This window comes from Scatophagus argus, chromosome 11 (assembly GCF_020382885.2).
Source record: "Scatophagus argus isolate fScaArg1 chromosome 11, fScaArg1.pri, whole genome shotgun sequence".
Classification (NCBI taxonomy): Eukaryota; Metazoa; Chordata; class Actinopteri; family Scatophagidae; genus Scatophagus; species Scatophagus argus.
The window spans coordinates 21,842,300-21,855,412 of record NC_058503.1 but is presented as its reverse complement, the minus strand read 5'-3'; the positions used below and the strand labels follow the sequence as shown (position 1 = coordinate 21,855,412).

General features: G+C 43.5%; 3 protein-coding genes and 2 non-coding genes across 18 annotated transcripts in view; 1 reads left to right on the top strand and 4 right to left on the bottom strand.

Annotated features, from left to right (window-relative positions):
* clasp1a (cytoplasmic linker associated protein 1a) overlaps positions 1-1,867 on the bottom strand; it is a 67,116-nt gene extending 65,249 nt beyond the window's left edge. For 7 of the 14 annotated variants that reach the window (XM_046404407.1, XM_046404408.1, XM_046404418.1 and 4 more), the window contains exon 1: positions 1,663-1,866. The gene's annotated coding sequence lies outside the window, so the exon portion shown is untranslated. Of the gene's footprint in view, positions 1-1,662 lie in introns of all 14 variants that reach the window. The other 7 variants (XM_046404411.1, XM_046404413.1, XM_046404416.1 and 4 more) reach the window with 2 other exon arrangements.
* A 782-nt stretch (positions 1,868-2,649) lies between these two features.
* Positions 2,650-5,829, bottom strand: nifk (nucleolar protein interacting with the FHA domain of MKI67). Its single transcript, XM_046404865.1, has 6 exons — positions 5,596-5,829; positions 4,881-5,009; positions 4,238-4,346; positions 3,791-4,002; positions 3,518-3,580; positions 2,650-3,294 (listed from the first exon to the last, which is right to left on the bottom strand). Exons 1-6 carry the CDS (start codon positions 5,716-5,718, stop codon positions 3,091-3,093), a joined length of 840 nt encoding a protein of 279 aa, XP_046260821.1. The 5' UTR covers positions 5,719-5,829; the 3' UTR covers positions 2,650-3,090.
* LOC124067696 lies at positions 3,349-3,479 on the bottom strand. Its single transcript, XR_006844802.1, has one exon. It is a non-coding gene; the product is annotated as a small nucleolar RNA ACA64 (small nucleolar RNA).
* LOC124067697 lies at positions 4,603-4,732 on the bottom strand. The gene has a single exon (XR_006844803.1). It is a non-coding gene; the product is annotated as a small nucleolar RNA ACA64 (small nucleolar RNA).
* A 548-nt stretch (positions 5,830-6,377) lies between the features above and the next one.
* Positions 6,378-13,110, top strand: si:dkey-219c10.4 (high affinity cGMP-specific 3',5'-cyclic phosphodiesterase 9A). The gene is given in 13 exon segments (XM_046404257.1): positions 6,378-6,597; positions 7,406-7,555; positions 7,864-8,012; positions 8,251-8,393; positions 8,483-8,542; positions 9,626-9,803; positions 10,031-10,153; positions 10,317-10,409; positions 10,546-10,613; positions 10,702-10,804; positions 11,723-11,827; positions 12,123-12,269; positions 12,350-13,110. Coding segments are annotated over 13 exon segments (1,605 nt in total). The 5' UTR covers positions 6,378-6,509; the 3' UTR covers positions 12,548-13,110.
* Positions 13,111-13,113: the final 3 nt, after the last annotated feature.

Here is a 13,113-nt window from a genome sequence, read left to right as displayed (position 1 = left end):
CATATGGGTGTCCGAATACTTTTGGCCACAGAGTAAAAGTCCCCAGCACTCCTGGGTACTTCCCAACAGTGTGCTGAATAAACCCATGTCATCCAGCCACACAACATTCAAAACCACGATGACAGCTGAATTAGGGCTCTGAATGAACCTCCCCACTCAAACGCACATCCCCCATGTCTGACAGCTTCAAATGCTCCTCTTGACAACCCACTACTGCCGTGGAAACGCGGGGGCTGAGGGGTTGGGCTTCAAACGACCAAGAAACAAGGACGTCACTGCAGAGTTTATTTTCTCCAGTTCCAAACCGTTCCATCGTATGCCGACTGGCCTTCTTCCCTTCATATAACCCCGAGCTTTCGGCGCGACAGGATTATCTACCACAGAGGAATGCTTAGACAACCTCTATCAGACGTGGGCCTTTGTTCTGGGAAGTGAAAATCAAACCTGTAAGCAGTGAGATGTGAGCCAGGTTCACTGGACTATGACCTTGTTGGAGCGTTAGTGTGTGAAGCGTGTGCAATCATGTTGTTGAAACAATAAACTACGTGCGAAGTTTCACTGGCTGTCTATGGTAAAAGCTGCTGAATTTATTGTTGGTTTATTTAACAAGGACAACAGGGATGAACAGCAGTTCTCAAACTTTTATTTATGTCATGGTCATAAACTGACACAAATTAGACCACAGACCATCATTTCATAACATTTTGTCAGGGGGTTTCCCATGTCATAGGAATTTTGCTTTTAGAGGTTTTAGTGTGTATAAAACCCATGACCAAAACAGTCACACACTCTGTTATTCCCCTTTTTGTTGGGGGCCTCAGGAACCCCCTGAAGGACCCCTGTGGGACTTCACACCTCACATTGAGGATCCCTGGATACAAGACCTTTAAATTACGGTTAAAACAACAAACAGGCAGCTAAAACAGATACAGGATAAAAACAACAGGAGTGTGAGCATCGACGTGTCGGTGACATGTCGAGTGGAGTACATTTTAGTAATAATGACTCCAGTCCACTGTTATCAGTATCGTTATTATTATTGCTGTTACGAGGCTGTTAAACCCAAGCTATGAAAATAAAATACATGCCAATAACATGTTGCTGCCGCCTTATGATGTTATTACACCATCCTAAAATTGCTTGCAATTTCACCATCCTCTTTGTTCATTTAATCAGACCTACTTTCACCTTTGGTAAGCTGTTCATCTTTATCACACAGATTCACCTGGTGTCTGTTTTCTCTTTCGATCTCTCTGTCACACACACACACACCTCTTTTTCCTTCATCGTTAGCTGATCTCCAGCTAGCCCGGAGCCTGACCATCACTGCTAGCAAATGCCCAACGGAGGAGCGCCCTGACAGCTTCTCGTCACTGCTAACGTGAAACAAGCCTCCCCCTCCCCGTGAATTTCACCCCCGTGGCCATGAAACCTTCCTTCATTTGCCTCATTTGTCTCTAAAACAGCCGGCTAACCTTTACACAGCACCGGACAGAGTAGGTGTGTGTGGGGGAATAAAAGCTAAAGCTAGCCCCTAGCGAAGCCCTTCCTTTCAATGAAACGTCAGTTCACCAAGCAGGCAGACAGGCAGCGCACAAAGAGAAAAGAAAACATGACAAGGAGGCGAGGAGGTGTCCATACATCATTCAGGTTTCCACTTACCATATCCTGCTCAAACGCCGCACCTGGAGTGGACCTACAGCGCTTATTTCTTGTTGTAAATATCCAGTCCACGGCCTCAAATCTCCTGTCTTTCTCTTTCTCTCACACTCTCCACCCGGAATTCTGCCTGCAGGACAAGAATGGGATCGTCGTGCGCAGGCGCAGTCGGTCCAGGGATGATGTTGGCACTTGGAAAACTGTCGCATGGCAATGTAAAAAAAAAACCCGTCGGTGTGCATCGTGGACCTGAAAACTCTACGTGTAGCGACATCTACTGGAGACGTGTGGTATGTGAAGGGTCGTTTCCACTCAAAGCCTACAGCGTTTACATTTTTACTCAAACTGTTGGCTACAGAAAGATAAAAGTGAGGATTTAAGGGTTATGTGTGTGTGTGGCTCAAGACAATACGGACACCAGGGACACATGGCCAAAAATCTACTGTATGACAAAAATTACAAAATGGCCCACAAACACAGCCTGTTGTGTCAGGTACAGGTGCAGCCAGGTTCTACAGAGGTACATAGATAGATAGATAGATACTTTATTGATCCTGAGGGAAATTCAAGATGTAAATGAATGTTCAATTTACATGAATCGTTCAATTTACAGTCTTTCATTTACATGTTAACACAAAGCTTAAATACACAGAACACAACCTTCATATTTCAGTAGGAGTCAAAGCTACAATACCTTCCAATGGCATGCAAATTTTCATTATTATTCTGGACTTTCATTGGGTCACTGATACTCCTTTCTTCACAGCCGACACTATGATTCAGATGTTACTGATAACATTAATGCTGGCTGTTAGATCCAAGCGTCCCAGTCAGCCACAACAGTGAAGCAGCATGCACCCTACTGGGAAATAAAGCAGCTAAATGGCATTCAGCCAGCGCTTATTCTATTCACAGCCGCGCTCTTCCATCTGTGAAAATATCTTCTGCTAAAAAGAAGCTTGTGCTGAAAAACAACACTCACACACACACTCATTCTCACATCATTTATTTTTATAGATCATAGTTTACATAATACAAATACAACCACGTATTTAGACAAGCGTAGCTATAAAACAAATGTCTCGGTCTGTTTGGGATCAACACTACAGGCCTTACGGCACAGGAAACAGCCTGCTCTGAGACAGACATTTTGCCGTCGGGTCAAAGAAGTTCAAGCACAGCTGTTGCCCATAAATCCAGCTTACTGTGACCATGTCAAAAGCACCGTGCACGGTACTCACAACTGCCCATTATACTTGTTTTTGAAATACAGAAAGACAAATGGCTGACAGAAACACCGTGATTTCTGAACTCAGTTCAAACTTGTCCTGTGGCTCTCAAAGCAAATCAAAGACTAAACGTGATCCCGATGCACACGTCTGTGCTCTGACAGTCAGATCACCAAGTCCACAATAAAACAGCGAGGACCTTTCACTCGGCCTCCTCCTCAGAAGGTTCCTCACTCTCCTCCTCATCCTCTTCATTGTCTCCAGCTTCCTCCTCCTCCTCCGAGGAGCCCTCTTCTTCTTTCTCTACCGTTGGCATCTTAATGACAATTTCATTATCTGCATCATCGTCTATGACCATGGACTTCCTCCTCTCCAGCAGGGACGGGGTGCAGACTGGTGTGGCGTCCTGCAGAGGAAAAGAGGAGCTCATTAGAAACACGTGTTCATTCCGCTTGATACGGCATGTCGGTGCATGGGTTTTATCACGCGGCCACCGAAAGACGCACGCGATAAGCTTTATGCACCACGGTAGTGTCGGCACAGTTATCTGACCCCAGATCACTGACACACCCGGGGCCATTTTCAGTCTGTGCCAAAGCTACAAGTAGCATCACCAGTGCTGGCCTTACTTCGCTACACGTCGACGCATTCATGGGATCAGACGACTTCTTCTTCGGAGGCACCTGGGCAGCCTGGAGAAACAGACAGAGCACTAAAGGTCACCATAACGCTGACATGTGTAGATCAGCTCTGTGGTGTTACAGCTGTACAATACATAGGCTTCCATCTAACATTACTATTCCAATCAATCCAATCACGTACAAATCGAGCTTCTAAGGGAAGCTGAGTGTAAAGCTCTTTGAAAGAAAGTGGCCTCACTAAATAAAATTGACTCGACTCACAAATCCAGGGAAGTCGTAGTCGATGCCCTGAGCTGCGAGTCTCTTGCGGAGCTTCCATTCCTTCCGCACGAGTTTGTCTTTCATCTTGGTGATCTGCTCTGCCGTGCGTTTCTTGTTGTAGCGCGCTACAGCAGGATACGAGGGCTTTTTAAATTCCCTTTGGCAGCCAACAAAAAGCTTCTCGTGCACCTTCTCTGGTGGAATCACGTGACCTGAGAAACGACAAGAGGCAAGTTTGGGCTGATGATCTTAACGCAAGCAAAGCAATGGATAAAAAGTGCTGTCCAACAAAAGCTTGAAAATGCTAGCTTCTGTACACACATCGGTAAAATGCCAGTTAATAACGATTCCGTGAACAAAGATCACATTTTCATATTATGGCACAGACGGGATTTAGTGGCTAATTTTCTAAAAATTTAACCGAACTCAGACAGGTGCAGGACTCACATTTGATGAGTCTCTCTCCCATAAGGTAATTGTTCATCGTCTCTGCAACAATTTTGGCAACTTCATCGCAATCAAACTCGACAAAAGCGTAGCCTTTACTGCCGCCTGTCTGCAGGGAGATGATGACAGAAAGAAAAAAGATGAATATAACATGATAATACACTGTAATACACACAATAAAAATAGTGGTACAAAACATGAAATAATACACATAACTGGACACCATTCAAAAGTTCTAATAAAGTACAATAAATAATAATGACCAACAGCAAAATGTTGATGCAACAATAGCATCAGTACAAATGGTGATAAATAAGAAAAGCATACCAAAAGCAAAAAACAGAGGATTTTGGTTTTGCTCTCGTTGTTGTTGGAACATGGGTTTTATCGCTCTGCCAGCAGGTGAGCAGGTGATAAGCTTTACGCACCACATTACTGTAGGCTCAGTTATCTGACCTCAGACCACTGGTACATCTGAGATCATTTTCAGTCTGAGCCAAACTTCAAATTAAAAATCGCTAAAAATTATCTTGTTGATTCTTACTGTGAGAAACATGGCTCTCTGGTAGAAACCAACACAATCTGCTTGTGTCCAGTTTGACACGTCCATCATGTCTGAGCATTTCGTTATTGTCTCTCCTACCTTTTTACTCCTCGACAGCCGCAGCCTTAGGACTTTCCCAAACTGCTCAAAGTAAGATTTGAGTTGTGGTTCAAACAGCCCGAGTGGCAGGTGACCGACATAAATCACTCCAGGTGCCAAACGGTTCCCCTGCAAACAGAAAATACAATAAACAAGAGGATGAAGTCACACAGATGCTAAATTAAAGCTTAAATTAACTGAGTACTGTAAGTAAAAATGTACAACATGAAGGATGGCTGCATTCCATTTCACTGGATGATGTTGAGCATGTTGCTTACAACAAGTCAAGTCAAGATGACTGCTGTTAAACAGGCTCAATTCATAAAGGCCTTTTCATATTTCATTTTTGTATACAGATTTTGTATAAAAGAGTACATACATAATTGTGTTAAGAACAATTGTTTGGTCCCTGGCATTATTATTATCATTTCTAACAGTGATTTGGTTGGTTTTATTGTTGAATGTCAGTTTATTTTAATATTTCCTCTCTCTGATCATCCCTAAACGCACAACAGAACATCTTCAATCGGAGAGCGAAAACTTTGGAGCCGCCATTTAAACGCGACCGCAGTAAAAAGATTAGCAGTTAGCTAAAACCCCGACGACACGACAAAGTCTAACGTCTGTTAGCTTTGGGTGTAATCAGGTACGTTAAATAAATCAACAGCACTATCGTGAACTCGTGTTCTCTCAGGGCCACCTCATCTCGACCCACCGTTCTGGATTTCTTCTTCTTCGCCTCCTGCACCTTCTTCTTGAACTCGGACTCCTGTTTGGGGTTCAAAGCCAGCAGTTCTTTGGCCGGCGCTGGAGCCACTTCTGCTTTACATTCAGTCATTTCGACTAAAGAATTAAACGAGACATCGAGTGTAAAGCGAAAACAACACCGTCGCGCAGCTCGCCACAAACCACGTTGGTCTCTTCTTCCGGCTGCCCATGTGGTGACAACCAAAGAGGTGCGGTACGAAAGTCAGTTAAGTCTTGTGTACAGTGGCGCGCTGCGCACAGCGCCATCTGCAGGCTTGGAGGAAACACTTTCTCTCCTAATTATGAAACCTTTACGGGATGCTCAGATCATGTATATGGCTTAAAGTGTTATAATTCAAAACACACACACACATATATATATAGCCATTAAATTTAATCTCTTTTTCTATTTATTTTAATGTATTAGTTAAATCATCATAGTCTTATCTTATTTGGCGCTTATTCATAAGTGTTAAGTATGCCATTACTGGTGCTTACATTACAGTGCTTGTTTTTGTGCAATCTGTATGACTTGATAACATAACAATACAACATTATGTGATATTAATTATGCAATGGTTTACTGTTGTGGGAAAAGAAAAAAGAGTTTATTAATTACACAAAATGCTTTCATGTATTCATATCATTCATTAGTAGACTTTGTTTTTCAGTTGACGGCAACAGTTTCCATTCAAAGATGTACTGATTAATTAATTCCTGTTGTAAGAAGGAGGAGGAAGCAGGGGAAAAAAGGAAAGGGGAGGAGCACAGGAGGAGGAGGTGGACGGAATAAACACAAGAGGGAAGGAGTGTCTGCCAGTAAAATAATGAGGTGCAGATCAGCAGTGCACAGAGCAACATCAGGGCCTCTGAATCCATGACATGGCAACAAAAATCATCTACTTCACGGTGAATGGGAGACCCGAGCAGGCCGAGTTTCCAGTGGACTGCCCGGCCCAGGATGTCAAAGGTAGGAGCAGAAAAGTATGTTAGAATTTAAACTTCATTAGAAAAATATTTCATTGCATACGTGACATGTCCACATGTGCAATAATTAATATCTGTAATATGATCTTTTTTTTATTATAATGTACAAATTTCTCCCATGATTACATTTACAGAAAGACATTAAATATAATATACATATCAGATGTGTCATTTCAGACTACAGACTGAGTATGAATTGCTTTAACAGAGAAAAATTCAAAGGCAGAAAACTACTCTAACAGTGTTTTTGGTACGGTGCACAGATGAGTCATTACACATCAGATTAAAGAGTTGTGTAAGTGCTATGGAGGCTGTCCACGCTACAGGCAGCGATACAGCTGCCCCTGACAGCTCCTCACCCGTCACATCAGCTTCACATGCTCTTCATGTATGTTGTCTTTCAAGTGCTGATGAAGGCTGATGAAGGTCTCACACAGAACCTCGATGAGCTGCCATCTTCGAGCAGCACTTGTTTGTTATTCGTGGTCTGCGTGTATCTGTGGCAGTCTTATATGAAAGCCTTTTAAGACGCACTTTATAAAGGGCTCATAAGTAGTAACTAAATGCTTATATTGATACTGATTAACCATTACAAATGCTTATTGATCAGCCGTTATTAAGCTCAATTTTGGGGTTGCCAAGTAATGAAAAATAAAGAAAGTTTTGACTAAAAAATCATCACTCCAGGATTATTCACTAAGGTTTTCCACAGCCTTCACTGCACCCCATGATCTTCCACAACGGTCGAGGTTTGCTCTATAAAACGGGATCTGTTGCCCATTTCTTCCCAGATTTGTTCCGCTCTGCAGCCGAGGCAGGACCCCATGACATCCTGAAGCTGTACAACCCCAAAGGCAACATCATCAACATCTCCCCGCGTCTGGAGCCCAACAGTCCGAACTCCTGCTACAAGCTGGAGGTGGTGGCCGCTGACTGCAACAGTGAGCCGTTAGGTATCTTTAACTTAGCAGCATGGGAAACGCCGTGGCGGGGTTCATGTAAAAATTCCTAACTGTCCTCCTCTCCTCTTGTAATTTCAGGTGCGGAGGTTGCTGGTGCACTAGGATTTGACCTCTCATCCATGGAGAAAAGGTAGGCAAGGTGGGAAATAAGAGAAACAGGACACATTTCATGATATTCATCAAAGTAAACAAAAGGTGTGTGAGGAACGGGAGATCTGGCATTTAGGTTCATTATGCTGACCAGACTGACCATTTGAGGACACGACTTTGTACAACCACATGTAAAGATGAATGTTTAATGATTTAACACTCAGTGGTGGTGTGTGATCTCAGACTGCAGGGCCTGGAAAAGAAAATCTTGATTGAAGCCGGTGAGACTCCTGCAGTCGTGTATGAGATGAAGAAGCAGGTAGATTCATTCCGGGAGAAACTGGAGGTGCGCACAAAGTACTCGAAGTCTTTAAACCTCGAAACACTTTGGGACACTTGATTTACTTACTAATATTTCTGTAGAAACGGTTAGTTAAATGGCTGTGAAATTTATCTATACTAACTAATAGATTTGTGGTCCCTGGCCTCCTTTGAAGGGTCAGTCTGGGGATTTGATGTGCAGAACGATGTGTCCCTCTAACCTCCAGCTTCAGTTAAGTGGATTTACCTTCGTTCTGTGTCAGAGTGTGGAACACCTGAGCTGGCTGGGGCTGTTTAAAGACCTGTCGGAGGGAACACACAAGCCGTCCCCTTTCTACCACAAGAGGACGCTGCACAAAACCAGGAAGGAGTGTGAGCACGTGCGGGAAAAGTTTCTTCAAATGAGGCATGTTCACACGCAAAACTCACTGACAGAAATAAATACTGCCTTTGAATGTCTAGCAGTCATTAATGCTCATGATGGCACTTTGGCAGCTCCCTGGAGGTTTCAGACGAAGTGAGGCAGTACTTAAAGACTCCAACCTTTGATAACTGGTAAGTTGTGACCTGGCCAGTATTAATCTGGAGGTGTTTCCATGTCACCGCGATGTGCGGGGTGTCTTTGCACCTGTGCCATCACGAATAAACACTCAGCGCACCTGTTCTGTCAGTGCTCATGTGAGGTGCACGGTCAGCTAATGGCAGTCGTGCCCAACAAGCACCTCTGATGCGTTTCTGAAGAGGACGGGAGCTGTCACCCGTTTCTTCTGGGAGACGCGCTCATTTCAATATAAATAGGCCTGCAGAGGGCTCACAAATCAAAAGACAGCCTTCATAAAAGGCTTAATCAACACACCATGTTTGAAGTGGGCTTCATGGGGAGGAAGCGCACGTTGCTTTCAGTAAGGCTTGGTCATGATTTCATTTGTTCCCAAGCTTTTAAAGCAAACCCACACTGAAGGCGGTTTGATACAAATGTGGTTATGCACAAGCTCAGAAAGACAAACCGAGGCTTGAGGCGTCGCACAATCCTTCCACAAGATTCCTTTGAAGCCCTGATTCTTTGCTTTCTTTGTATGCGGTTTTTAAAGGTTTTATGACAGATGGATCTGGGATTATTCTACATTATTGTTATGGTCAGCAAATAAAATGAAAATACCAAAAGCAATGACGAATCGCTGACTTCCCTCCTCTGTCTGCGGCGCTCAGCCCAAAGCTCCTCATTCAGACATCTTTGAAAAGTATCTTACAAGTACACAGTTTAATTTTTCCCAAGAAAGCGCAATTATTTCAGCTGGACACTGAAGTTTTCTCCAAACTTTACTCAGACAGGAATAACACGTTAGTTATGGACTATTTTCAGCAGTGGATTAATACACATTGAAGTGCAGTAGGATGTTGTTTGTGAGAGTCAAAGTGTTTTTGGACACCAACAAAACTGCAAGTAGCAAACAAACATCTGTAATGTTTCATGACTGTTTATGTGGTGCAATATTTGTGTGTGTTTATGAGTGGAGGCATAAAGCTTTATGTATGCCTCATAAGACACTATGAAGGCCACTATAGATGTGGGCTTTTTAGAAGGTGTTAGAGGGAAATGATTCCTATATGTTGTGTATTGTGTGTGTGTGTGTGTAGGCAGTGGGAGGATGCAGAGATCATGGTGCTCCTGCAGGTCATGTACACAGATTTAGACTTCATAGCTGCCTTCAACATCGAGCCTGAAGTGCTGCAACAGTTCCTGTTTGAAGTCTACCGAAGATACAACAACATCCCCTTCCACAACTTCAAACACTGCTTCTGTGTTACGCAGATGGTAAGTGTGTGTGTGTGTTTTAGAGAGACGTTTCATCAAGGGAAATCATGAAGGGCCCAATCAGGAAATCATGCGTCTATGCCATCACGTCGATGGCTAATCGGTGAAGGACACGCGGTCCTCGGGGTCGAGAGGTGACTCAAATCAGTGAACAACTCGACTTTGCAGGTTGGCAGCCTTCGTTTGAGGAATATTCTGTGAGAGTGTGTTTCTTCATCTCTGGGCAGATGTATGGTTTGATCTGGCTGACTGACCTGAGGAGTAAAATGGACAGCATCGACCTGCTGATCATGCTGACCTCTGCCGTCTGCCACGACCTCGACCACACAGGATACAACAACGCCTATCAGGTCAGTGAAATTCCCGCTTTGTGCTTCCACACGCTGAGCCACAACACAAATGGGAAGTTGGTGCTGATAAAACTGTAATATTGGGGAATATTTCATTGTTGTCCAGATGCATACAGAACTCCGTTTAAAGCTAATGATGAGCTAATGTCCGACTGCCTTTCAGATAAATGCTCGCACTGAACTTGCTCTGCGCTACAACGACATTTCTCCACTGGAGAACCACCACTGTGCTGTAGCTTTTGAGATACTGGAGAAGGTAAAGACGTCATGCAAGCTGCTGTGAAACATACGTTTTAGTTTAAGGGTCTGAACTAAACCTGGACGAGATCAGAGGCTGGAGCCTGACGACCATGCAGTGAGCAACAATGAACCGACCATTTTCTGTTTTGTAGACGGAGAACAACATCTTCAGAAATCTGTCCGTGGACCAGTACAAACGGATAAGAGAAGGAATCATCAAGTGAGCTCATCCATCTAATTCTCACTCATCATCACGCGTTATTTGGTCGTGATTTACGCCAAGAATCTTTACTCTGTCCTAATCGCAGATGCATTCTGGCCACCGACATGTCGAGGCACAATGAGATCCTCAACAAGTTCAAGTCCATCCTGCCGACTTTCGACTTCACCAACAAGGACCACAGAGACGTGGTGAGAGAAGCACAAATGTAAACCCAACTGAACAGGACGCTGCAGTAATACGGTCAATGGGCAGATACATCAACAAACCAATGTGACGTCATTATTTTTATTCTCTAAGACAGGTGTGCAGATTAGAGACCCAGCTCACCCACACAGGTGCTTCCACGTCCGTCTGATTAGACTTCTGATTTCTACATTAACTCACAGCCACTCAATAAGTCAACACAGGATTCACATGAAAGAGACGCATGCATGTGGCCAATCACAACCGTGGACGAGACAAGCGGACAGAGAGCCAGCTTTAACATTAGACAAATATACAACACAGGGCCCTGACTAAATCCCAGACAGTTGCAGCTAGCAAATACAGGAAGGACAGCGCAGACTGTGTGTACGTGTAAATGAATGGGCTTATAGTATCACTGTGAAGATGATTAAACAGAAGTCCCATCTGAGGAAGAGCTGTGTCCTTAAATGAATTGAATTAAAGCTCTGTGAAAAGGAGCTTTTTTGTGTGCAGATTTCTCTCCTTTTCAGCTCTTTCTATCAGACTCATCATTAGGGCTTGAGATCTGATTCTAATTACGTCTGTGTTTTCCATTAAATCAGTGTGCTGCTGAGATGATGTGACCTCAGAGCAAATGAAAAATAAACAGAGAAACATAATTCAAAGCAGCGAGTAGACTTAGCGTCTTATCTTAGCACAAGGCCTTAGTGCTTCAGTCTCTGTTGTTGCTGTCCCCGATCTGAGACCTGCAGACCGAACTCATCCGGATCAACTATGAACGAACCATGTAGTCCTTTACATCAACACGGAAGCTGACCGTCAGCCGGAGCATTGCAACAGTTTACCCTGCCGACACTTTCCGATTGCATCGTGATTAGTTGTGTTAATGTGTGACTGCTTCCTTCCCGCGGTGTGTGCAGCTGATGATGATTCTGATCAAAGTGAGCGACATATCCAACGAGGCGAGGCCCATGGAGGTGGCCGAGCCCTGGCTGGACTGCCTCCTGCAGGAGTTCTACAACCAGGTGACTGAGTCCTGCTGTTTCCGTGTTACGCCACTTTAAACTTCCACTCCAACACGTTTCAGATGCAAATGTTGATTTGTTAGATTAAACTAATTCTGTAAAAACTTGTTAAATTTGTCTCATTTTCACCAGCTACAAAATAAAATCCATTATAATAATCTAATAATTAGTCACCCTGATTCAGTCTGTCTTCTGCATTTTTTAAGTAATACTTTAAAAAGACAACTTTTTCTTGAAACAGAATAATTTTATTGCTTATTGACACTTGAGTAAAAGTTCTGAATGCTCCTTCCAGAGTGACGTGGAGAAGTTAGAGGGTCTTCCAGTCACCCCCTTCATGGATCGAGACAAAGTGACTAAGCCTTCATCTCAGACGGGCTTCATCAGATTTGTCCTCCTGCCTCTCTTCATCGAGCTGGCCAACCTCTTCCCCTGCTTGGAGGTAATTCGTTTTAAGTTTCAATGCAGGGAAAGACAGCTCGCATGGCGTGGAAGTGACACAAATCTCCATTCCTTGTGCAGCAACACATCATCGATCCAGTGCGAAAGGCTCTGGATTACTACACAGAGATGGAGAAAGCTCTGGAGAGGGAGAAGCAGAACCGGGCTCAGAGCGACGGCACAGCCAAGACTAAAGAGGCGGCCGTGGGCTCACAGAGCACCGCCGACGGCCACGCAGACGCCGCCGGACCTCAGGCCTCGAAAGCAGCCTCACACTGAAACGAGGTGGAAGTGAACAGCGCCGATCTCAGGCATCTTATCGAAAGACTGAACAACTCTGCATTGATTTAAATACACTCAGAAGTCTGTACTTTTACTTGTTCATGTACTTTGCACTAAGCACGAGTACTGTGTGCTGCTCTGAGCAGCTGTTGTTGCATGAAATGCCATTTCATTCAGTATTAAATAAATAAATGAATGCACAAATAAATAAATATACTTTACTTTTATTTATTTATTGGAGTATATTAACTTTTCATATATTGATATTTTTTATTTGATATTGGATTAAATGGCATTCTATTGTTGTAGTTTTGGTGTATGCAGTATGTGTTGTGATGAGATGGAGCTTTCACTTAGAGAGTTCAGTACAAAGTCTCAACAGTAAAATAGTTTAATATTTCCAAAGTGCAGAACGACAAATTAGGATTTGTCTGAATTATTTTTTACAAAAGGAACGTGAAGAATAAAGGATTAATGGATTATAAATACGTACATTCATTAACATTCAGGTACTGCAAAATCACGTTTCTGATGAAAAGTGTTTTGGAAGAATTAAAGTGCAT

What these genes read in the sequence shown, in the direction of transcription:
- nifk (XM_046404865.1), bottom strand. Translation starts at nt 5,718, where the DNA reads ATGACTGAATGTAAAGCAGAAGTGGCTCCAGCGCCGGCCAAAGAACTG. An exon ending in ACTACGACTTCCCTGGATTT is followed by an intron (nt 3,581 to 3,790) that starts GTGAGTCGAGTC and finishes CTGTTTCTCCAG; the next exon opens with GCTGCCCAGGTGCCTCCGAA. An exon ending in ATGCGTCGACGTGTAGCGAA is followed by an intron (nt 3,295 to 3,517) that starts GTAAGGCCAGCA and finishes TTTCCTCTGCAG; the next exon opens with GACGCCACACCAGTCTGCAC.